Source organism: Schistocerca gregaria, chromosome 7 (assembly GCF_023897955.1).
Source record: "Schistocerca gregaria isolate iqSchGreg1 chromosome 7, iqSchGreg1.2, whole genome shotgun sequence".
NCBI classification, from domain to species: Eukaryota; Metazoa; Arthropoda; class Insecta; order Orthoptera; family Acrididae; genus Schistocerca; species Schistocerca gregaria.
In genome coordinates, this window is record NC_064926.1 from 118,611,346 (window position 1) to 118,638,144 (window position 26,799).

At 42.1% G+C, this 26,799-nt stretch overlaps 1 protein-coding gene across 3 annotated transcripts in view; it reads right to left on the reverse strand.

Moving 5' to 3' along the window:
• LOC126282138 (E3 ubiquitin-protein ligase SHPRH) overlaps positions 1-26,799 on the reverse strand; it is a 260,470-nt gene that overhangs the window by 193,338 nt on the left and 40,333 nt on the right. For all 3 annotated transcript variants that reach the window (XM_049981638.1, XM_049981639.1, XM_049981640.1), the window contains one exon: positions 4,450-4,611. In XM_049981638.1, the coding sequence (XP_049837595.1) occupies positions 4,450-4,611 (162 nt within the window). The remainder of the gene's footprint in view (positions 1-4,449; positions 4,612-26,799) is intronic.

Sequence of the window (26,799 nt, forward strand, 5' to 3'; positions counted from 1 at the left end):
AGTTTATTCAAAGTACTTCTCTTTAGTCGTTTTTCCATTACAATGACTGCAAATAAATATGTAAGTAGTCATCAATAAGACATGCTTAAAATTTACATTTGAATTTTTGGGGATCCCCCAAGGTATGTGAAAAACTAGTTTAGGAGTTTTGGTATTTCACTCTGGATGTTAGATATGATGCATAACAATGTGATTATTTTTCCATTTTGAAGCAGAACACAAATTTCATTCTGTAAGCATTGGCTCTGGTGTGACTGATCCATTTATGCCATATCTTAAATGGCTGATGGCATTTGTCCAGCAAGGTGAGCTACTGGGTGCATTTGAGTTAGGTCTGTGTAATACTTGGACAGCTCTGCCTGTTCAGTATTATCTATAGACTGCACCTATCTGGATTTGAACTCTCATCTAGAACGTATCAGGACAAGTCATTACAGTGTAAGCTTTATTACTAAATGAAAATTCCATTCAGCCTTTTTGCACCATGTCTTGTGAAAGTTTATATCATAGATCAGTTGAAACTAACTTCTGTACTTCTGTTATTTGGTACAAATAAAATTGAAGATTAATTCAATAGCAATTGTGTGTATAGTGGCCAAGGTCCTTGTGGAGATTGCATAGTATTTAACTGTCAATTTTATTAATATTCATATTTCTCAATTCCAAAGAATACTTTAGTTTCACTCCTCTCAGAGGATCAGTCAATTTCAAAACATAGAGTGATATAATAGAAAATATTATTGGTAGTTTGCAGTGGAACTATATTTTATTTGTAGTTTGCAGTGGAACTATATAAGCCCTGGTCTTTGTTTTTAAAATAAAAACATTTGCTGCTTCCAGTCATAATTCTGTTATTGATAGTGATCCTGGCAAGATAACGGAATATGTTACATAAATGGTGGTATATTTCAATTGCATTGGCATAGAACCCAAAATTATTAACACTGCCAAGGACCCACAGACCCTAGTTCATGAGAAATTTCAACTTGATACAAGTACCTGTCACGGAGAAAGAGACAGACAGTCAGACAACAAAGTGATCTTATTAGTGTTCCATGTTTACCAACTAAGGTATGGAACCCTAAAAACAGGCACAGACAAGGATTATAAAGGCTCTGCATATTGCTTCTAAAGATATATGGAAAACTGAAAGATTTTAGAAGAATTGGAAGTCACACCAACACATGCTCCTCATGAAAAGACACTGCAGAGGGATGTCTCTCCCACTAATTTCTTACTACTTATTTTCAAAAATTCTACTAAGTAGAACTCAGAAAATTCTCACTCTACAACCAAATGAATATCAAGGCACCTTTATAAAAGACAGATCCCACTTAGAATGATATTCTATTCCAATCTACACACATCAAAAGGAGTTCTGAATCACCCCGATTCCCTGAACTCCTGAAAATAGATGTTGACTGTGGATATTGTATCACAGACATAGTCCCTTCGACTGTTCAGAGATGCTCTAAACCCACCCATAGCTGTAAACAACCATGCATGAGCAGCGCCTATTAGATGGAGGGGGTCTGACAGCCAATCAGTTCCAGCCATTCCACCAGGAAGGAGGTAACGGCTCGTGTTGTCTGTAGTTCACCCATGCCTAGACGGTCAGTACTGAGGTTTGATCATGTCTGCATTGTTACTTTGTGCCAGGAAGAGCTCTCAACAAGGAAAGTGTCCAGGTATGTCAGGGTGAACCAAAGCAATGTTGTTCAAACACAGAGGAGATACAGAGAGACAGGAACTGTCGATGACATGCCTCGCTCAGGATGCCCGAGTGCTACTACTGCAGTGACCGCTACATACGGATTATGGCTCAGGGGCACTCTGACAGCAACCCAACCATGTTGAACAAAGCTTTCTGTGCAACCTCAGGACGTCATATTATGACTCAAACTGTGCGCAATAGGCTGCACGATGTGCAACTTGAACTCCAACGTCCACCTTTGCAACCACGACACCATGCAGTGCGGTACAGATGGGCTCATCGGCAGCATACTGGCAAGACATTCGTCTTCACGGATGACGATTCGCGCCCCCATCATGAACATCTTGTCGGTGACTTCCTTCAGGATAACGACATTGCTCGACTAGAGTGGCCAGCATGTTGTCCAGACATGCTCCCTATTGAACATGCCTGGGATAGATTGAAAAGGGCTGTTTATGGATGATGTGACCAACCAACCACTCAGAGGAATCTATGCCGAATCACCATTGAGGAGTGGGACAATCTGGACCAACAGTACCTTGATGAACTTGTGGATAGTATGTCACGTGAATACAGGCATGCATTAATGCAAGAGAATGTTCTACTGGGTATTAGAGGTACCAGTGCGTACAGCAATATGGACATCCACCTCTGACGGTCTCGCTGTATGGTGGTACAACATGCAATGTGTGGTTTTCACAAGCAATAAAAATGGTGGAAATGATGTTTATGTTGATCTCTATCCCAATTTTCTGAACAGGTTCTGGAACTCTTGGAACCGAGGTGATGCAAAACTTTTTTTTAAATGTGTGTATTATGTGTGACAGTCTATTGAACTCTAAATACATAGTTGCAACATTTGCGGATTTCTATAATGAACCTGACTTTGTTGATGCAGCCACTTTAAACAAAGTAATCTGAGAACTAACTGACAAATCCAATCAATGAACAACTTATACAATCTCAAATGTAATTTCTGTGGGTGAAATTTCTAAGCCCTTTAAAATTAATGCATGTTTACGGCAAGATTATGACTATCTCCCATACATTAGAAAAAGCAGTAAGAATTTGGTGCAGTTCTTGTTTTCAAAGAGTATCAAATATCACCAGTAAGTGTGGGAAAAAAAGAAAGTAAAATATATTTGCAGACAATTTTGCTATACTCTCTGAAAAATTTAGCAGATGTAGATATACAAGTCACTCTTTCAGCACAAATAGCCAGTAGAGAAGGTTTACAAATACCTGCAAAGAAAACAAAATTTACCACTATCTTCAAAACTGCACCAAAAATTTTACAATCAGTCACAGGTCAAATAGAAAAAGTGGACTAGACTATCTATCTCAAAGAAATAATTAATGTCTGCTGTGAATGAAAGGATTTTTTTAAAAAAGAAAGAAGCATACATAATAACAAAAAATTTACAAATGCAGCGTACATCGAGAAATGGAAAAATAACACATTATGACATGGTAGTGAAACTTGAAAGCCTCACAATGGACTATAAATCAGACAAACTAGAAATATTACAGAGAAAAATTTTAGAACCAATAAGTACAGAAGCCTGGAAATCAAGAAGCACAGTGAAATATATATGAAAATGTATAAAAAAATAAACAATACTGAGAAAAAGAATGATGTTTTTCGGATATTTATATAGTACAAACCGATAAAAAACATTTTCAAATATCTCCAGGAACAGAAATAATCAAGCTGGAGAAGTTAAAAAAGATTTACAAATCCAAAGCATAAAATCAGAAGGTGCAGTAGAATTTTTTTTTTTTTTCAGAAGTGTTAAATGTACAAGGTTTTCAAGACAGCATCAATAAGGAAACTGATGTGAAATGGTTGAAAAGAAACAATCAAAAAAGACATGACAAAATGGTAAAAGAATACTGTGGGAAGAGAAAGATAAGAGAAAATATAAAGGAGATGAAACTGCCACTGTTATCATTAGCTCATGCAGTCCCCAAGTGGCAAAACAAGTTCTGTGGAGCCAGTATCAGACAATACTTTAATGATAAAAACAAAACCATATTTTTAAAGCTGCAGACTTTCACAGCCATTTTATAATGGATAAAATACAATTACAAACCTTTTCAACTACCATCTGCACTGCATCTGATACAGCTGAATTATGCCCCTCTAAATTGTGTGGCAACATAACCAACAATTTTTTTTTAAAAAAATAGAGGTAACACGAATTTGCAGATAGCCAAAAAACTGTTTCAAATGGTTCAAATGGCTCTGAGCACTATGAGACTTAATATCTGAGGTCATCAGTCCCCTAGAACTTAGAACTACCAAAACATAACTTACCTAAGGAGATCACACACACTCATGCCTGAGGCAGGATTCAAACACAACCATAGTGATCGCGTGGTTCCAGACTGAATCACCTAGAACTGCTCGGCCACACCGGCCAGCCAAATTACTGTTTTTAGTGCCCTATGTCCTAATGGTGTTTTCAATCTATTTTACCCAAATTACTGTTTTAATGCCCTGTGCACTAATTGTTTTTGCAATCTATTTCACAACTGTAGCTTCAAGCATCATATGCCTGTATAAGTCAAATTCACCTGTACCGAATTGTTTATTTCTAGTATCCACACTTTGAGAAGAAGAGATTTAATTTAGTTACAGAATGATTTAATTTAGTTACAGAACAAAAGTTGCTGTAAAAAAAATATTAAAGGAAGTACTAAACAATAATTTGACAAGTGATATTGAACAATACCTGGATGCTCAACACCATAAAAATACTGAAGAACAGAATTTCTATTGCGTAATTCTACTTTGGAGCTAGATGGTGCATTTGTGTTCATGAACACACGTACAAGCATGTGCTTATGTTCTGGAGCACACTCTGCTACAAGGTGAAATACTCGGCTCCTCAAACCTGAAACATATCGTAAGTCACAAATTAAAAAAGAGAAATAAAGTTAGCTTTCAACAATTTTATGTGATTACCTCAAATCTAGTACATGAAAGAATGTCAGCACACCGAACAATGTGGAGTTGAGAGAAAAAAAGACTAACCTTGATGTCCACCAGCATACAAATACTGTATAATCAATACTGACACTTGGAAAGCTCTGGTAGAATGTAAATTCTTTAGGAGTAAAGGAGACGACTCACCGAAAAGCACAAGTGTTTGTCACCGAAAGGCGCACCCAGAAAAGAAAGAAAACTTGCTAGCTCTAAGAATGAATACTTTCTCTAGCTAGAGTGCAAATACAGATGTACAGTACTATGTAAGAGCACACAAAAATGCAGTTATACACAGTACACATACTCAAAAAGAGTCACAAAAACTGTTGGGACATTTATCCGATTGCGACACTTGCCAGTCAATTCAATCCTTGAAGAAGCCAGTAGGCTGCTGTCAGATCCAGGTCTGGACCCAGTCACACACTTCGTCATCCGTTGCAAATCGATGTCCACAAATAACTTGTTTTAGAGGTCCAAACACATGAAAGTCACACGGTGAAAGGTCGAGACTGTATGATGGATGTTCCAGCATTTCCCACCAAAACTGCTGCAATGTTGTCTTCACCACATTGGCTGTCTGTGGGCAGCATTATCATGGCCACTGGACAATGAGCCTCAGCGTTTCGACTTGATGGCGCATCTAAGGTTCTGTAAAGTGGCTTGATAATGCTGGGCATTGATGGTGGTTCCCTATTCCAGGAACTCGACAAGCAGTGAGCCCTTGTGGTCAAAAAAGGACATCATGACCTTACCAGAACTGGTGTGCGAGGCCTTTGATTTCTTGGAGGTGGTTAAGTCACATGTTTCCACTGTTTGCTCTGACACTTGCTTTCTGGTTCAAAATGGTGACACCATGTTTCATCACCTGTGACAATATGTGACAGAAAGCCATATTCCTCCTCATGATAACTTTGCAGATGACTCACAGACAGTGCCATCTGAGTATTGTGCCGTTCGGTGGTCAATTGGTAGGGAACCCACTGCGCACAGATTTTTCGGAAGTTCAAGTGTTGATGCATTATGGTGTGGGTGGTGCATACACTAATACACAATAACCAATGGATCTCGTTCACGGTGATTCTGCAGTTGTCCATGACTAAAGCATTCACTTCTGCAACCATTTCCGGTAGGATGACACAATGAGCCTGTCCAGGACAAGCATAGTCTTTCAATGACTCGCGCCCATCAAGGAATCGTTTGCGCCATTCCTGAACACTTGAATGACTCTGACTGTACTCACCGTACACAGCCTTCATCTGCTGATACATTTCGCAGCCTCCAAGTCCCTCCGCCACCAAAAATCGAGTCACTCCTTATTGTTGCTGCTTACTCGCCTGCATGTTCAGTAGTGGACGATAACATGGATGGCGTGAAACCATACTGGCGCTATTCAACATGAAACGGTGGGCACGTGTCAGTGCCTATACCAACAGAGGGCGCCACTATACCTGGAGTTACGTGGTGCCACCTTACATGCAAGGCAAAGGTAGATGCACTGACCAGGTTTCATTTGGATGAACCTCATATTTCATTTATACATTTTTCCAGGCAGTCATTTGTTAGATTACAGAGTTAAAATCACTGATTATTTTGCGTTAGTTACTTACAATTACCTGACTTTAAGAAAGACAAGATTACCTGGATCTTTGAGGGTATTTTGTGCTCTGTGTAGTTGAAATACTTCATTAACATAGTTAAGTAAAGTGATATTTAATGCATTTTCCTACATTACTGTTTTGTTGCATAATAGATGATTATTACTTGAGGTGAGGGGCACTCAACATCATCGTCATCAGCAACCTGATGAAAGGTCAGCATGCCAATCTCACGGGTGGGGACGAAGGCTGTCCCCACATGCGGAGCAGTTGATAATGCATTACAGTCTGCCTCCCTTCCCCAACAATTTAGGGATCCTCCAGATGAAGTCCATTATGCCTGTGGTTGATCTGAGCAGCTCCAGTTTGTTTACCATCACCTGAAACTATTCAGTTTCGCACTGACGCAAGATGCGTCTGTCAGAGAATGAGATGATGGCATGCAACGGGATCGGACACCATCCCGACTTGCATCCTTGGCTTCTTTGTCGGCCATGTCATTTCCCAGTATCCTGATGTGGCCAGGCACCCATCCTTGCCACAGTGTTGGAGCTGCTGTAAGGAGTCATGGATGAGCTGAATCAACTAATGTACTGGATACATTTGGTGAAATGCGGTAGTGCAATAAGCAAGTCAGAACAGGCAAGAAACCTTGTACAGTGATGTCTGTGAATCCTCTCTGGTGCCGTATAATTCCACAACATAATTTGTAAATTGTTCTGGAAGACACACTTTGAAAACTCTATCAGGGAAAACAGCAGAACAACTGAACACATTCTCTTGCTGGGATCCATCTGTACAAACGATGACAAAACTGGTATGTATTTAAAATGGACGAAAACAAAGTTGTGGGAACGTAATATGGAGTAAACTTTTCTTGTACCATGTCAAGCTTAAAATCACTTTGGGCCTCTGAAGACACCAAGGCAGCAGCAACATGTTCCATGCCTGGCTGTGTATTTTGTGGTCTGATAGTTCCAAGTCCTGGAGACAATTAGTAGGTTGTGTCCCAAATGGCGTGGTCACATGGGTCCGGTTACTGAGAACCCATGCTAAGTTGGGTTGGAACGATGCACTAAATGCCAGTGACTGAAGTGACGCCGAGATTTTCAGTGCCTGTAGAGCCAAATTGGTACATCGCTGAATCCAGAGCGGTGATCCACCAGCCTCTGCACACAGACTCTGAACTTGGCTGGTCCAAAAGGCTCCCGGCAATATATGGATGCTCTCATGGTGGACGTCTCCTAGCATCTTGAAGTAGGAAACTGGGATGGTTGATTGACCATGCTGCCCTATAAAACTGCAGGTGGCAGAACCTGTTAGAGCTCCCCATTCTTTTCTACTAAGGCATTTCAAAATAATCAATGACTGGACATCCTCAGCTCAGTCTTTCAGGTGTGGCAGCCAAGTTAATTTGGAATCAAATAATAAACACAAAAAGCACACCGTTTCCTAAAAACAGTAGGTAAAACATCAACGAGCTCAGTTAAAATTGACACATGTAGTCTTCTCTGATGAAAATTGAAAACCATTTGCCCTGGCTCAAGTCTACAGCTGTAGCTGCCTCATATTCATTGTAAGATCAAAGTATGAGTAGAGGTTTGTGAAGAAGAAATACTTTCACTTCTAGGAATTGACATTCTGACACGAAATTTGAAGTGTCCCAGGATTAGATGTTACAGGGAGCTGCAGCTACGTATTTCCCAAATAGAAGACACTGTGTCACTTAACCTTTTCCTAATAGCGAGACAGAACTTCCACCGAGATGACATAACAAATAATCCTGATAAAAATGATCGATTTTGGAAAGTTGGACCAATATACAATTCCAACCAATATACAATTCCATAAGAGAATTGTTGCTGAGTTTACCAACAGAAGAACATCTTAGTGTCAATGAGCAAATGGTGCCTTTCGAGGGGTCATTGAATGTAAAACAGTATGTGAAGAGCAAACCGAAACCATGTGGAAGAAAAATAGTTGCACTCTGTAGAACAAGCAGTCAAATATTTCATTTTATAATATATGAAGGCTCGACGACAGAACTTGATCCAGCAATGTTTAAAAATTTTGGTCTTGGTGCATCACTAGTAGAGAAATTCACAGAAACAATCAGTGAAACAAATGTGCTTTTCATTTTTGATAATTATTTCTCAAATTATAGTCTCCTGCAGTACTTGAGAAATAAGAGTACGTACACAATATGTACGGTGTGCCACAATTGCTTCAAGAACCCACCATTTTTTAGTGACAAAGACTTGAAGAAACATGGTAGAGGCTCTGCTGAGGAACTAACAAGTAAAGATGGAGAAGTTATAGTAACAAAATGGTATGACAATAAGCCAGAGGTAAAGGCTTCAAATTTTGTGGGAACTGGAAACAAAACTGTGTGTAAAAGGTGGGATAAAACTGAAAAGAAATATTTTGAAATAGACCAGCCAGAAAGAAGTTTTTCAAGTTTACAGTCAACATATGGGAGGGGTCGCAAGATGGATTTTCTGATCACAATTTATCGCACATTCATCAGATTGCGAAAGTGGTTGCTTTGTGTGTTTGCTCATGCAACTGATATTGCATGTGTAAATTCAAGGATTGAGTACAAGAAAACAGCATCAGACTTAGGTGTTCCTAAAAATAAGATGCTTGATTTGCTTCACTTTGAGGCAACTGTGGCCAAAGTACTGACAAAAATAGATAAGCCAGTTGTCAGGAAAAGGGGGTGTCCTGCTAGTGAGAGTCTAATGCCACCTCCAAGCACTTCAAAACGAGCCAATGCAGTAGCTCGTCCAGAAGCTGATGTTCATTTTGATAATGTTGGGCATCTTCCAGTGGCCAGTGACAAAAAATCATTTGACAGCTGTGTAAAATGTAACATTCACTTATGTCTGGACAGAAAAAAAAAGTTTCTTTGACAAGGCTGTAAGAGGACAAGTACTGCTCTTGCCTGAAATCCGCCTTATTGATTCCTAAACTTGCAAAGTGGAAGTAGACCGATTAATGGAAGTTGTGAATTCCTTCCAGGAATCCCTCTTCTGTTCTTTTCTCATTCGTTTTGCACGTGCTCTCGCAGATCGGCAGTCATGAAGGCTTTCTGTACTTAGATGCTGTTTGAAGTTCCGCAGAGCTGCTCGTCTGGTTCTGATTAGCAATCAATAGTCATCATTCCACCAAGGTATAGGCCATCATCTGACGTGGTTACTAGGTCAGTTGGTTTAAAGGTGTGGGGGAGGAGAGGAAGGGGGGGGGGGGGGAAGGGACCAAAACTGCTTGGTAATTGGTCCCTTGTTCCTATACAACAATTCCACAAGAGAAAGAATAAAACAACGAGACTTACAGCACAAAACTGGTAAAAAAAAAAAAAAAAAAACCCACATGAACAATAGAAGGGCAACAAACACTACAACGGACAAAATAGGACAAGAAACAGATAGAATGGATTAAAACAAGAGAGCAGATGACCGTGGCTAGCTGATCACAAGAATAAAAAGGATAAGACAACCACTCTGCAACACATTAAAATCTCCAGCCTAAAAGCACCAGGGTAGAGGGACAAAGGAAGTACGCTAAAACATAGATAAGAATTATACAAATGCTACGCCCCCCCCCCCCCCCCGGTCTCGTATAAACTGTAAAACTAAATCAGCCGATGAAGTGCTGTCAATTAAAATTAACGGTAACAAGTCTGGTAACCGAAGATTACATCACAGGGCAGTCAAAGTAGGACAGTGCAACAGAATCTGGGGCCGCACTAACACTGAGGTGAGTCTTCATGGTGCAGGAGATAGCCATGGGTCACCCATGTGTGGCCAATGTGGAGCCGGCAGAGAACCACAGAGTCCCTGCAAGAAGCCCGCATGGAGGACCTCCACACATTCATAGTCTCCTTTATGGCATGCTGTTTGTTGTGCATACTGAGGTTATGTCATACCTGTCAGCAAGCCTGGTATTCCGACGTGACCTGGCGTCTAGACAAACACCACTGAACGACTGGACCACTCCAGGGCACAGATGGACTCCTGGATGGTCACTACCAAAGGATGGCAAGGGCAGTACTGGTCAGTAGCTTGTAGGCTCCTCAAGAAGTCAATACACAGAAGAAACAACTCCCCAGGGCAAGAATGGATGTGCTCAAGAGCACAAGATATAGCCACCAGCTCTGCACTGAAAACGATGCAGCCATACGCAAGGCCTACGTGACCATCAGCCACTGAGCTGTTGGTGTAAACCACTAAAAAGCCCCAGAACATGTCAAGAATCAAGAGGAAATGGCAGCGGAGAGCTGTGGGACTAGCTGAGTCCTTAGAGCCATGTGAAACGTCCAGACGAAGCTTTGGCCGAGGTTTATACCCTGAAAGTGTATCTGAATGGACCTTGAGTAGAGGTGGTAAAGGGAAGGACTCCAGTTCAGACAGAAGTGATCAGACATGAACTGCACTTGTGAGCCCTGACCTGGGCCGCTGATGCGGGAGATGAACCACAGTAATTTGGATGTGCAGGAGAACTACGAATGTGTGCAACATAACTGGCGAGCAGTTGTGCACGCCTAACCTTCAATAGAGGGACTCCAGCCTCCACCAGGACGCTCGTCACCGTACTCATCCTAAAAGCTCCCGTCGCTAATCAAATGCCACAGTGGTGCACTGGATCAAGTAAACACAACGCTGAGGGTGCCGCCGAACCATAAACCAGACTCCCATAGTCAAGGCGGGATGGAACAAGGGCTCTGTAGAGCTGCAGCAGTGTAGAGTGACCTACACCCCAACTGTTGTTGCTCAGGCAGGGGAGGGCATTGAGGTGCTGCCAGCACTTCCGCTTAAGCTGATGAAGTTGAAGAAGCCAAGTCAATCGGGCATTGAAAACCAGTCCTAAGAATCAATATGTCTCCACTACAGTGAGTGGGTCGTCATTAAGGTAAAGTTCTGGTTCCGGATGAGCGTACAACGCTGACAGAAGTGCATGACACACGATTTCGTGGCTGAAAACTGGAAGCCATGATCTACAGCCCATGACTGTGCCTTGTGGATAGCTCTGCAACACCTGTACTGAAGCAGCAGTACGAAATGCAAAAGTTGTCTGCGTACAGAGAAGATGAGATGGACAGCCCTACAGGTGCTGCTAGGCCATTAATGGCCACTAAACATAGAGATACACTCAATACAGTAGGACACTAATACAGTGGGACCCCATTCTCCTGGATACGAGGGGAACTATGGGAGGCACCAACCTGGACATGGAAAGTACAGAGTAATAGGAGATTCTGGATAAAAATCGGGACCAGGCCCCAGAGACCCCACTCACTTAATGTGGCAAGGATATGATGTTGCCAGGTCATGTCTTAAGCTTTTCTTAAATCAAAAAAGATGGCAACAAGGTGTTGGCGTCTGGAAAAGGCTGTTCAGATTGCAGACTCGTGGGGCACAAGGTTATCAGTGGTAGAGCGACCCTGGCGGAAACTGCCCTGGCATGGAGCCAACAGGCCACGTGACTCCAGGACCCGATCATACTGCCAACACACCGTACGTTCTAGCAGCTTACAAATAACGTTGGTGAGGCTGATAGCTATCCACATCAAGCACGTTTTTACCAGGTTTGAGCACTGGAATGATTGTGCTCTCCCCCCATTGCGATGAAAAGACACCATCGCACCAGATCAAGTTGAAGATGATAAGGAAATGTCACTTGTAGTCGGACAAGAGATGTTTAATCATCTGACTGTGGATCTGATCTGGTTCAGGAGATGTGTTAGGGCAATGTGCAAGAGTGCTGAGGAGCTTCCACTCTGTAAATGGGCATTATAGGGTTCACTGTGGTGTGTAGTGAATTAGAGGACTTTCCCTTCCAGTTGCCATTTGAGAGTGCAAAAGGTAGGGAGTAATTCTCCGACACAGAGACCCGAGAACAGTGCCCACCAAAGTGCTCAGCAATCACGTTTGTGCTGGTAGATAACACAGCATCAATGGTAACGCCAGGGACACCTGTTTCGGTCTGGTACACAACAACGCATCTTATTTTCGTCCAAACTTGGAAAGGTGACATATGGCATCCAATGGTCAAGACGTACCTCTCCCAACACTTTTGACATTATATTAGAGAAATTACAATTCTATGGTATAAAATGGAACAGCATATGAGTGGTTTAAGACACATCTATAGGACACGAAGCAAAAAGTTTCTTTATATGGTTCAAATGATTCAAAGGAGTTTGCCACTTAATCTAACTGGGGTGAAATTACATTAGGTGTTCCACAAGGTTCGATCATGGGTCCCCTCCTGTTCTTGATATATTTGAATGACCTCCCTTCTTATGTGAAACAAGATGCTGAACTGACACTGTTTGCTGAGCATAATTATTAATCCAGTAAAAGAAAGTCCGATAGAAAATGATACAAATAAGGCCTTTGGAAAAGTTATTAATCGGTTCTCTGTAAATGGGCTTGCTCTGAACTTTGAAAAAACACAGTACATCCAATTTTCTGCTGCAAAAAGTATAATTCCTTCAATAAACATAACACAGCAAAAGAAATCAGTAGCCAGGGTAGAGCATACTAAGTTTTTCGGTGCACATATGGATGAAAATCTTAATTGGAAAATTCATATTATGCATCTCCTAAAGCGATTAGGTTTAGCAGCTTTTGCAATCAGTATAATTGCCCATTTTGAGTATGTAGAAATTAGTGAGCTAAAGATCTACAGATAAAGCTGGCATTGATGAAGTAATTTGTAAAGGCTCTACCACAGGATGGACCCTGCATCAAGTACCTTACCAAGAAATTTCTCCTTACCACACAATATAAATTGAAAGCTGGAATACTTTTTTAGTTCTCAAATAAAGAAACTGATGAAGGATGAAGATTCTGAGAAGACAATGAAGAGGAAAAGGTGCATGACCACCTTTTGATCATTACTGAGAACTTTCGATAAAATAACAAAGATCCTAATTACAAGGCCAAAACAGTTGCAAAATTTGAAGATGATGAGTTCTTAAATGAGTGTGAAAGCCCACTTTCTACACTCACATATCGACTACTTTCCAGAAATTTGGGACATTATATTGACGAGCGGAGTGAACGTTTTCAACGAGATATTATGAGGAGGTACCAGCGACAGTGTTGTTGTTGTGGTCTTCAGTCCTGAGACTGGTTTGATGCAGCTCTCCATGCTGCTCTATCCTGTGCAAGCTTTTTCATCTCCCAGTACCTACTGCAACCTACATCCTTCTGAATCTGCTTAGTGTATTCATCTCTTGGTCTCCCTCTACGATTTTTACCCTCCACACTGCCCTCCAATATTAAATTGGTGATCCCTTGATGCCTCAGAACATGTCCTACCAACCGATCCCTTCTTCTTGTCAAGTTGTGCCACAAACTTCTCTTCTCCCCAATCCTATTCAATACTTCCTCATTAGTTATGTGATCTACCCATCTAATCTTCAGCATTCTTCTGTAGCACCACATTTCGAAAGCTTCTAGTCTCTTATTGTCCAAACTATTTATCGTCCATGTTTCACTTCCATACGTGGCTACACTCCATATAAATACTCCCAGAAATGACTTCCTCACACTTAAATCTATACTCGATGTTAACAAATTTCTATTCTTTCAGACACGCTTTCCTTGCCATTGCCAGTCTACATTTTATATCCTCTCTACTTCGACCATCATCAGTTATTTTGCTCCCCAAATAGCAAAACTCCTTTACTACTTTAAGTGTCTCATTTCCTAATCTAATTCCTTCAGCATCACCCGATTTAATTTAACTAAATTCCATTATCCTTGTTTTGCTTTTGTTGATGTTCATCTTATATCCTCCTTTCAAGACACTGTCCATTCCATTCAACTGCTCTTCCAAGTCCTTTGCTGTCTCTGACAGAATTACAATGTCATCGGCGAACCTCAAAGTTTTTATTTCTTCTCCATGGATTTTAATACCTACTCCGAATTTTTCTTTTGTTTCCTTCACTGCTTGCTCAATATACAGATTGAATAACATCGGGGAGAGACTACAACCCTGTCTCACTCCCTTCCCAACCACTGAAATGAAATGGAAAGTCGTGTGACGAGGGCCTCCCGTCGGGTAGACCGTTCGCCTGGTGCAAGCCTTTCGATTTGACGCCACTTCGGCGACTTGCACGTCGATGGGGATGAAATGATGATGATTAGGACAACACAACACCCAGTCCCTGAGCGGAGAAAATATCCGACCCAGCCGGGAATCGAACCCGGGCCCTTTGGATTGACAGTCTGTCGCGCTGACCACTCAGCTACCGGGGGCGGACTTCCCAACCACTGCTTCCCTTTCATGTCCCTCGACTCTTATAACTGCCATCTGGTTTCTGTACAAATTGTAAATAGCCTTTCGCTCCCTGTATTTTACCCCTGCCGCCTTTAGAATTTGAAAGAGAGTATTCCAGTCAACATTGTCAAAAGATTTCTCTAAGTCTACAAATGCTAGAAACGTAGGTTTGCCTTTCCTTAATCTTTCTTCTAAGGTAAGTCATAAGGTCAGTGTTCCCATATTTCTACGGAATCCAAACTGATCTTCCCTGTGGTCGGCTTCTACTAGTTTTTCCATTTGTCTGTAGAGAATTCGTGTTAGTATTTTGTAGCTGTGGCTTATTAAACTGATTGTTCGGTAATTTTCACATCTGTCAACAGCTGCTTTCTTTGGGATTGGAATTATTATATTCTTCTTGAAGTCTGAAGGTATTTTGCCTGTTTCATATATCTTGCTCACCACATTGTAGAGTTTTGACAGGACTGGCTCTCCCAAGGCCGCCAGTAGTTCCAATGGAATGTTGTCTACTCCAGGGGCCTTGTTTTGACTCAGGTCTTACAGTGTTTTGTCAAACTCTTCACGCAGTATCGTATCTCCCACTTCATCTTCATCTACATCCTCTTCCATTTCCATAATATTGTCCTCAAGTACATCGCACTTGTACAGGCCCTCTATATACTCCTTCCACCTTTCTGCTTTCCCTTCTTTGCTTAGAACTGGGTTTCCATCTGAGATCCAGCGGCACTAGACAGCAGCTATGTTGGCCGATTATTGTTTGATATTCAAGTGGGATAGTCATCATATAAAAGGATCTACAAGACAGTCAAAGAAGAGAAATTTTAAAAAATTATGGAACACTCCTGACTTCTTATTAATATACAAGGTAGTCACGAAACAAATTAGAGGAGTTCTGAGGAGTATTTTTAAATGTATTTCATTTTTTAAATGTGTTATGATTAAAACTTACCTTGCATGAAATGGTGTGAGAATATATTTATGGGCTCAGAAGTGAAAATCATCAAACTATTACTTCTTACTTTGTGTAAAAACCTGACATGATTAACAAAAACAGTAGTTATTTCTAAAATCGCATAAAAATTAATTTAAGAACACCTACTTTCAACAAATCATTGGACAAAAAGTTTTAAAATGCAGGCTAGTGTAATAGTTAAACAGCCAAAGGCATTTTTATGACGACTCTTTTTAGTGATGCATTTCAAAAATATCATGATCAGATTCAATTAAGGGAACACATAAGTGTACCATATTAAATAGGAACCAAACTCCTACTTAATATGGCACATTTAAGTTGACTTGGCACATTGTATGATGTTTGGTCCCTTAACTGAACCTGATGATGATATTTTTGAAATGCATAATTAAAAATAGTTTTTTTTAAGGGCACAAAAAACCCAGGGGCATACTCGCCCATGTCAAAACTGTAAAACATGAAGATGAAGAGAGGAGTTAAAAAGACTACATGTCAATGTCAACAGACGGTAGAAAAGATAGGTAAAAATGAGAATGTGGAGAAAGGTCAATAAAATACACCAGAGAGAAACAGAGGTCCAGAACTAAAAATTAAATCCCCTTCTTCATATTGCTATTATGGATAAAAAGTAAAAAGCGGTCAACAGGGTGTGCATCATTTGATAAAACAGCCAATAACTCAGACGGCAAACACAAACGGGAATGTCAGTGGTTAAAAAAAAGGGCATTCTGTCAGGAAATGACAGACAGTTAAAAATTGCATGCAATGTGCACAAAGAGGTGGGGAAGCACCACTTAACAAACAGTGATGCTTAAAAACGCAGTGCCCAATAGACAACATACTTAAAATGACCTCCTTGCAGCGAGAGGCACTGGGAGAGGCTTTATCATGTGGAGCTTTATCATGTGGAGCTTGTTCCCATGAAATGAGGACCAGAGATGATACCAATGTGACACCACCTGCTAACAGACGGTAACACAGAGATCATCGGAGGGAATGTAAGAACTAGCGGGCTGAGAACTTCGTAGTTTCAACGAATGGAAGAGTATCAGACCCATGATCTAAGGAAGGTGAAAGAAACAAATTGCCTTGGTAACAGCATCAGCAGCTTCGTTCCCTGTCAGACCGACATGACCAGGAACCCACATAAACATCACAGTGGCTCCATCAAGAGTGAGCAAGTGACGGCTTTCCTCGACCTGTTGCCCTAAGGCACGGCACCCAGAAATTCTGCACACGTGCGGTGCTCCTGCACATGTGCAACTTCCAGGTAACAGCGTGCACGCCGTAGCCGCTAGCGTCCATGTAGCGCATGTTTCTATGCAGAGATGTTGCTTTATCCACTTGCTGGGATACTTTGTACAGACACATTCTAGTGCTCTTTCCACAGTTTGCAAGCCAACCATGGGAAGGTATTTCACGTTTTAAACATTTAAAACACTATCACAACCTACTCATTGAGATGTCTACTTTTATGTTAACAGTTTAACCCAGTGAGACAAGTAATACAGTTAACAACCATGGGTTATTATTAAGGCAGCTTGACTGACGGCATGTAAATATGTGTAATGTTTTTGATCTAGTATTTAAGAATGAGAGCACTTAGAGACTGTCAACGAACCTTAGTCATGATTTCAAATAACATTAAACTAATGCAAGGTTTCCTATAATTAATTTTCGGTGCTCTCAGTTACACCCACATAATTTCTGTCCCACTGATCTCTGAACAGAACGATAACCGCAGACCTCTTGATGATCACCTGTTATTTCAATACCATTATTGCTATATCTTTCATCAGTTCCGTCTGAAATCTGCATAATAGCCGACAATTAGATGACTGTCATGTTTTATCGACTTCAGCTGAGCGTAGCCCTTCAAAAACCCACATCCTTTCATTTTTCCCTCTCCTTCCCTCTTTCCTGATGAAGCAACTGCCAGTTGCGAAAGCTCGTAATTCTGTGTGTGTGTTTGTGTGTTTTGTTCATGTGCCTGTCTGCCGGCGCTTTCCCGCTTGGTAAGTCTTGGAATCTTTGTTTTTAATATATTTTTCCCATGTGGAAGTTTCTTTCTGTTTTATATATATATATATATATATATTAAAAATAAAGATTCCAAGACTTACCAAGCGGGAAAGCGCCGGCAGACAGGCACATGAACAAAACACACAAACACACACACAAAATTACGAGCTTTCGCAACTGGCAGTTGCTTCGTCAGGAAGGAAGCAACTGCCAGTTGCGAAAGCTCGTAATTTTGTGTGTGTGTTTGTGTGTTTTGTTCATGTGCCTGTCTGCCGGCGCTTTCCCGCTTGGTAAGTCTTGGAATCTTTATTTTTAATATATTTTTCCCATGTGGAAGTTTCTTTCTGTTTTATTTACATCGTCATTATATATATTAAAAACAAAGATTCCAAGACTTACTGTCTGTGTATGTGCGGATGGAAATGTGTGTGTGTGTGTGTGTGTGTGTGTGTGTGTGTGTGTGTGTGTGTGTGTGGGTGTGTGCGCGCGCGCGCGCGCGCGCGCGCGCGCGCGAGCGAGTGTACACCTGTCCTTTTTTTCCCCCTAAGGGAAGTCTTTCCGCTCCCGGGATTTGAATGACTCCTTACCCTCTCCCTTAAAACCCACATCCTTTCGTCTTTCCCTCTCCTTCCTGAAGAAGCAACCATCAGTTGCGAAAGCTAGTAATTCTGTGTGTGTGTTTGTTCATTGTGCCTGTCTGCCGGCGCTTTCCCGCTTGGTAAGTCTTGGAATCTTTGTTTTTAATATATTTTTCCCATGTGGAAGTTTCTTTCTATTATATATATATATATATATATATATATATATATATATATATATATATATATATATATATATTAAAAACAAAGATTCCAAGACTTACCAAGCGGGAAAGCGCCGGCAGACAGGCACATTAACAAAACACACAAACACACACACAGAATTACTAGCTTTCACAACCGATGGTTGCTTCTTCAGGAAGGAGAGGGAAAGACGAAAGGATGTGGGTTTTAAGGGAGAGGGTAAGGAGTCATTCCAATCCCGGGAGCGGAAAGACTTCCCTTAGGGGAAAAAAAGGATATGTGTACACTCGCACACACATACACACACATATCCATCCGCACATACACCCACACACATTGGAACAATCGGTGTAATGACCAATTTTCCTGATAATTTTCCTGATAATAATGTAACATGGAGCAGAATGACGCAATAATGCACAGTTGTAAACAATAATTTTTAATTATGAAAGGAATAAATCCAAACACGTTTATCACTGGTCATGAGAAATGATATAGTTAATATCGGGCACAAAAGCACGGCTCATTGACAAACGCAAGCAGCTGCGAAGATTTTCATTACTTATGCTTGATCAAAACCATGATTTATTCAGTTTCATCACCAAGAAAAAATCTTTCACAAACATATTTCGACCCGAACATGGACACAACTCTCGAGGCTTCTTGGTGCACGCGTGGAAATTCTTGTTGTGAAAAATTTTCGTAGAATTCTTTTGTACTTCGAACTGCAAAGAACTTCTCCTTCAGTCTTGTATTGCACTGTATATCATTCGGAGCATCTTCAACTGACGACGAGAACGGTCGACCAAAGAGGCGAATGACAGGAGACAAACTTGTAACATCTGCAAATTGTGCTCGAAATAGTGCCTTAATTTTTACAATTATTGACACGTAGTCTTGAAATCTAGCACTTTCATGGACCAGTCCAAGAGCCGGGAAATGTGCTGTGTTTTCTGTCCCAAAGCGCAAGCTTCGTTTCAAAGGCATTTACTTTTTTCAACATGTCAGAAATTAAATTATTTTCACCTTGCAAACTGACTTTCAGGCTGTTCATGTGAGATGTAATGTCCATGAGAAATGCAAGGTCTGATATCCAACAAGGGTCTTCCAACATAGGTTCACTTTTTCCCTTCTCATGCAAGAATGTTACTATGACCAAATGTAAGTCAAAAAATATTTTCAGCATTTTACTGTTTGTTTGGATAGACTAATTTCTTGAAACCTGTTAACGTTCTTGGGACACACAAGCTCTGCAGCATCAGACACCCTTTCACAAACTCCCCTTCGGAAAAGGGTTTCCCAGATTGTGCAATTCTTAATGTGATTTTAAAACTTGCTCGTAGTGAAGATTTAGTGTGGTTGTCATTCAGAAAAATTGAAAACAGTACATTGTACAGCATACAGTATAACAGACATAAATGTAACACAAGAAATCAAGAATTCAAGAAGTATCAATTACTGTGACGTACAGTAAAATCGAGTTGATGTGTCTCATCCATTTTCTTTAAGGACATTGAATTTTGCTTGCCGTTCTTCACTGTTGAGTACGCTACATTCATCTTTGTGATATGTATTGTAGTGTCTTTCAATTGAAAACTTATGCTGGCCGCCTATTATTCGGCAGCACAGCAAACACTGAGTTTTCGCCAACGGCTACAAAAAAGAATTGCAGTTCCCAGTCATTTTAAAACGACTGAGAACATAGATCTCCCATCCTTTGCTTTTTCACAGTACCTGCCATTTCTCAGTACTTCTCTGTTAAGGTTACGATCACCAGGGGTAAACGAGACTGGGTATGTTGTGCTCTTGCTTGAACCACATATACAGGGAAGTGGAGTTGCCGCCGTTCATTTAGGACATATGTCTAACAACAGATGTCGCTGTCACACATGTGTAGCACTTCCGCATGTCTGCACACTGTGCAGCGTTTGGCCGGGACTGCCGTAAGGGATGGTTGGTGTACAGCATACACAGGCTTTGAAGGGCACTGACAGAGTCTGAGCAGATGACGCTATTGAAAAGCCTGTGTCACCTGATGTATTGTGTGGCCTGAAACAGGGTGACGAGCTCTGCTGAAAATACTGAGCAGTGTTCTGGAAGTCGATACTGAAAAACGTTGGCGCCAATGACAAAGGCACACCCGACACCACAGTCAGTCTGAGAGTGTACACAAAGTTACTATGGCGAGGATCCATAAGAAGGTCATGAAACTCAAGGCGATAGAGCGAGGCTGGAGTAGTGTCCTTAGGAAGCAAGTGAATGCCAAGGTGAACACGGGGCACCGCAAGTGGTGAAGGGTACATACCTACTGGGAAAGTTGCAGGGAGTTGAGAAGTTAAGCTGCTAGAACAAGACCCGAAAGCAAACTCCAGGAGGTAAGAGAGAAGAGGGATGCGCCCCATACTGGTAATCATAGCAGACATCGAAGGAGGAGGCTTAGGATGGGTGGTCACACATGACAGCTAAATGGCAAGCATATCTGCTCAGAAGAAAGTCATGGTGGTAGGACAGAAGTAGTTCAGCAGCTTCTGCATACAGACCCTCAACCGGGCTAGTGCAAAAGCAGCAGTGGCCACATGGGGGCCACAAGGGTGGATAGTATTGAGACGGCATAAGAGGGGTGGATGTACAGATGCATAGTCTACTTTTGAATGGACAAGGGACCGGCAAATGGTGGTTTGATCTGCACCACAGGAAGTACCACTGAGGACACGTAGGACATTCGAGGGACCACATACAGGAGCTGCCAGGTAAGACATGTGGGAGGACCAAGAAAGTTTCCTATTGAGCATCAGCTCCAAGAACTTCATAGTTTCAATGAACCGAAGAGCAACAGGCCCAAGATGTAAGGATGGTGGAAGAAACCAACTGCACTGCGAGAAATTCATACAAACAAGTTTTGTCGGTGTAAAAACGAAAGCCACTGTCGATTCTCCATGAGTAAAGATGATCGAGACACCACTGAAGATGTCACTGAAAGAGACAAGTCCGTGGAGAACTGCAATATATGACAAAATTGTCAATGAATAGGGAGCCGGAGATGTCCGTTGGGAGACAGGCCATGACAGGGTTCATGGTGATACCAAAGAGGATGAACCTCAAGACAGAACCATGAGGCACACTGTTTTCCTGATTAAAGGTGTCCAACAACCCACATGTACCTTGAAAACTTGGATTTTTGAAAATTCCTGAAGGAAACAAGGCAGGCAGCCAGGGAAGTGCTACATGCAGAGAGTAGAGAGGATACCAGTCCTCCAGCAGATGTTGCAGGCTTACTCTAAATCGAAAAACATGGCCACTGTCTGGGATTTCCGCAGAAAACCATTCATGATATAGGTGGGCAAAGTGATGAGATGGACAACTGCAGAATGGCGTGCTTGAAATCCACAATGTGCTGTGGTTAGTAAATTGCGAGAGTTTAGCCACAATACCAGCCTTGTGCAAATCATACATTCCATCACTTTGCAAACACAGCTGGCGAGAGAAATAGGGTGATAACTAGAGGGAAGGTGTTTGTCCTTACTGCACTTAGGTATGCGTATGACAGTGGCTTCACGCCAGCATCTGGGAAACCTGCCCACTGCCCAGATGCGAATGTACACATATGAAGCAGAAAATTCTTGCCCGCAAGAGAAAGGTGCTGCAAAATCTGAATGTGAACAGCATCTGGCCATGGGGTAGAGGATCGGGCTGAAGTGAGAGCATGGTCTAGCTTCCTCATGACAAAGGCGGCATTGTAGCACTCACGATACTGAGAAGAGAAGGGTATTGCTCGATCCTCCTCCACTTGTTTCTGATGGAGGAAGGTAGGGTGATAGTGGGAGTAACTCAAAATCTCCCCAAAATGGCAGCCCAAGGTTTTGGCAACAGCAATAAAGTCCATGATGGCAATCTGCTATAGTGAGGCAGGAAATTGAGGAATGGATCTTGGTCCCAGAGAGCCGTTGGAGGGTGATCCACACAATGGAAGAGGGGGTGGAACTGTTAAAAGAACTAGTGAATGAAGTTCAGTTAGCTTTTTTGGTATCCTGAAGAATGTGACAACACTGTGCATGCATTTGTTTATAATTAATGCAGTCTGCCATCGTAGGACAACAGTTAAAAACGTGTGGAGCACGTCTCTGTGCACAAATTGTGTCGCAGTATGCCTCAGTCCACCAAGGGATCAGGACATGGTACTGTAAAGAGGAAATGCGAGGAACGGAATGTCCAGCAGCGATAAGGATAATGTTTGTAAGACATTCCATCTGTTTATCACAACTGGGGGAATCTTGTTCGTCGAAGGTCACCAAGGAGGACTAAAGCCTCCAGTCGGCCTTAGTTAGATGACATTTGGCTGTGCACAGAAGTGGAATAGGAGTCAGCAAACAGACAGCACAAAAGAAATGGTCACTTGAGCATGTGTCAGAGAGAACGAATCATTTGAGATGATGGGCCAGGTGGGCAGTGTAGAAGGATACATCCAAATGGGAATAGGTATTAGTGGAGTCTGAAAGGAATGTGGGGGCTCCTGCGTTAAGGCAGAAAAGGCTAAGCTGATTGAGGTGGTCAGGCAAGAGGGCACCTCTTGGACAGGTTCTGGGATAAACCCAAAGGGGATGGTGTGGAATAAAGTCACTGAGTAGCATCAAAGGGTGAGGTAGCTACCCAATAAGCTGGAGGAAGTCTGCCCTAGTGACATCAAATGTTGGAAGGACATACATGGTACAGAGGGAAAAAGTCAGGTGAAAAAGAGAAGGCGAACTGCAACAGCTTGAAGATGGGTAGTCAGTGAGGTGGGTTGACTATGAGTGTCATCCTGTATCAGCAGCATGACTGCCCCATGAAATGGAATGCCGACCTCAGGAGACGGGGAAGGGGGGGAGGGGGGGGAGGTCAAAAAACGGACCGGGAAGAAAAACAAGAGCTCAATGTGGTCGTGAGGATGCAATTTTGTTTCCTGAAGGCAGAGAACAAGTGGACGCTGCAATTCTAAAAGCAGCCATAAATCCTCTTGGTGGGATTGAAGGCCACGAGCGTTCTACTGGAAGAGTGTCATGATGAGGAAAAAATGAAGGGGTGTCACATCAGTGGCTGCCGAGAGCCAGCCCACAAAGACTATGCTACATGGCACAGATGCAGGAAGATCCATAAAAGCATAGGCTTTCTTCTGATGTCGGCCTGTGGAGTCCAATGCACTGGCAACACAGAAGCTGGCCGGGCAAGGAAAGCATGTGGCAAAGCCGTCAAAGAGGATCTTTGAGTCGGCAAAGGAGAAGACCATTTGCCTTTGTTGGACTTGTTTGAGTCTTTCCGATTGGCAGAGGAATATTTAGATGCTGGTTGGCTGGAGGTACATAGAAAATCTTCATAGGAGTATTCTTTCTGTCCTTTGCGGCCTGCTGGTTGTGTAGCTGGTGATTTCACCCCATGAAGCAAGAATTTGACGGCTTAATGCACGCTGGACGAGGAAATGGCAATGCTACCATGATACTGGACGATTTCACAACCTCAGAGCTGAATCTAGGGACATATGTCTGCGTGGCCATGTCCTTCATGAAGCGAGATGTAGCAAGAACAGTACGGTATGTGCCAGATGGTAGAACGCAGGGTTTGCAACAAACCAATAACGTGCAAGCGACCGGATAAGGTACTTTTTCCTTTAGCCAGATCTCCTGGACAGCCCGCTGATCGAGATAAAGGGGACAATCTCAAGAGGCGACGGCATGATACAGTGGGGAGAAGGAGCCGCACAATTGCCCTCGTGTGCATCGCTACAACCAGTTACACATTTGGCTGGGAGTTGACGAGACATTCAAGTGTGGCTGAAATGATGACACTGGTAGCATCACATCAGGTTCATACCTTTTCATCGCCCGATGGATGGCAGTGAAACCCTGATCAGAGAGCTATGTTTGGATTTCAGCCTCAGTCAGACCGAGTAGCCTAGTGTAAATAACACCATGGGAAGAATTCAGAATTCTATGGGCTTCCTACTGGACAGGATATCCACAGAGAAGCGAAGCGGCAAGCAGTTGTTGTGCTTGAGAATCAGGAGTAGTTTCCAAAAGCAAAGTGCCATTGCAGAAAAGAGAACAGGATTTTACAGTGCCAGCAACTGCATGAACACCTGTCTGAAACATAAACAGATTGACCGCTGAAAAGGACTGACCACCTTAAGTAAGTGAAACCACAAGGAACTGTGGTGCAAATGGGAGGATCTTTGAATTGGGAGGTTCATTCCATTTATGTTTGGTAGATGTGGACTGCATAGATAACGATTGGCTCATTGCAAGAAAATCTCCCATGACTGCCACTGTCTCTGTTGGCGCGCGCCTTCCAGCTGGGTGTCCCCTCCACAAGGGGCCACATACACCTTAGGTTATTGTTCATGCCTCAGGTAACACCTCTCGAACATCTGACAGAGGGAACAATCGGCAATTTGGGAAGGTAGCAGCTCAGGCAATCACCCCTCCCTGGGTGTGGCCTGTATTAGGGGGTACATGCCAATCATACCTGTCGGTCTGCTGCTGGGGCTGTTACCCAATTACCTGTTAAACGTCAGATGCATGGACCGGCCTCCAGAAGTCCACAGGGAGAAAGAAGAAAAAAAGAGGAGCCTCAAATGCTGAAGCGGTGAAAGGAGAGGAGAAGGTGAATGAAGAAATGAAAAATGAACAAAAAACAGTTGTGAGACTGTTTGTGTCAGCTGTGAGCAAGATTTTAGGCATGACTTTCATACACGTGTTTGCTGTTTCACATGGCTGTGTCTTGATTAATTCAGTTTTAAAATGGAAACTGAAACCCAGTCAGGTCTGATTACATGTAGTGACCAGTGTTCCTACATCAAAATCAAATCTCTACATGAAAAAAACTCAACAGAAATTTACAATGCTTCGAGAGAGGGGTGCAGGAATAGTGCAGTGAACTGTAGCACAGCATCATGGTGATGCTATGAAAATAGAGCAAGCACTGAATACAATCTAAGAATTGGAAGGCCATCATCTACAACAGACCACATCTCTCAGTTTATTGTTGATGACATGTTGAGAGGGGAATGACAAAAAACATGTAAGAAATTATACATGAGGCTACTGTGTCTGTCTCTTTACTTTACAGAATCAGAACTGGAAAGTTAAAGATGAGGAAAATTGTTGGCAGATGGGTTTCACATGATCCAAGTGAAGAGCAGAAAGCAGGTCGCAAAAGAATCACAGAACAATTGCTTTGATATTATCAAACAGAAGGAGAACAGTTTCTGAAAAGGACTGTTGCACTTGATGAAACCAGGATATGACATTTTGAGCTACAACTGAAGTCTCAGTTGTCACAATGGGGAAGTTCACACTCTCTATGCCTGAAAAAATTCTGCCACCAACAATCAAACATCAAATTGATGATCTTTACGTATGACACGAATGGAGTCATAGCTACAAATGTCCTTGGGATATCTGTAACAGGTGCATACTACGAGCTGCATCCGCAAAATGTTTTGCACCCAAAAATTCATTAAAGAAGGCCCAACATGCTTGCAGCTGGTGTCCCCATTTCACACAATATTGCAAGACCGCATATAAGCCTTCCAGTAATAATAATGCTGGACAAATATGGATAGGAAATACTTCCCCATCCACCATACAGTCCTGATATGAGCCCAAGAGACTTTGATTTGTTTCCAAAATTGAAGGAACAACTTCGTGGAAAACGTTCCAGTGAGCTGATCTGAGTAATCAGACAGCTCAACAATGAAGGTAGTCTATCCAAAATACAAAAGTTGCCAAAAAGTTAGAAAACTGTCAAATGCAAGAATAGAAATTATATTGAAGGCCTGTAAAATTATGTTGTAAAATAAATTATTCTCTTTAATTCTATCTTAAAGTGTGCAGAACTTTCGAAGTGACCATCATAATTAACCCTTTAACTGCTCTGGACGTGTTAACGTGCGTGCCTTTGTACCTGTCCCTGTGTGCTCTGAACATGTTTACGCATGCCACCAGTCCTTCTACGTGGTACTCTGAATGTCTCTGTGTAGAGACATTCAGAGTACCAGGTAGAAGGACTAGTGCGCACATCAACACGTTCAGAGCACACAGGGACAGGCACAAAGGCGCACGCGTTAACACGTCCAAAGCAGTTGAAGCATAACAATTTCTTTTTTTTCCCCAGTGTTATGCTTCACTATTTTTGTGAGTATTTTTCATGAGGGCTCAATTACGTGGATGTTTTGGGAGATTGTGTTACCAATAGGTGCTGGTCAACCAGAACCAATATGCAGCTTATAGTACAATTAGCAGGTTTCATTTTGCGAGACTAGGTATTTAAGGGGTGAGGCCCAAGGTTCAAATCAGGCTGAGACCTATTACACACACAACTTAACTTGGCCCTTTTGTTAGGGATGCAGGGACCATGTGACCATATGGATGTCATCACCGCCACCTAGTTTTATGCTTGCT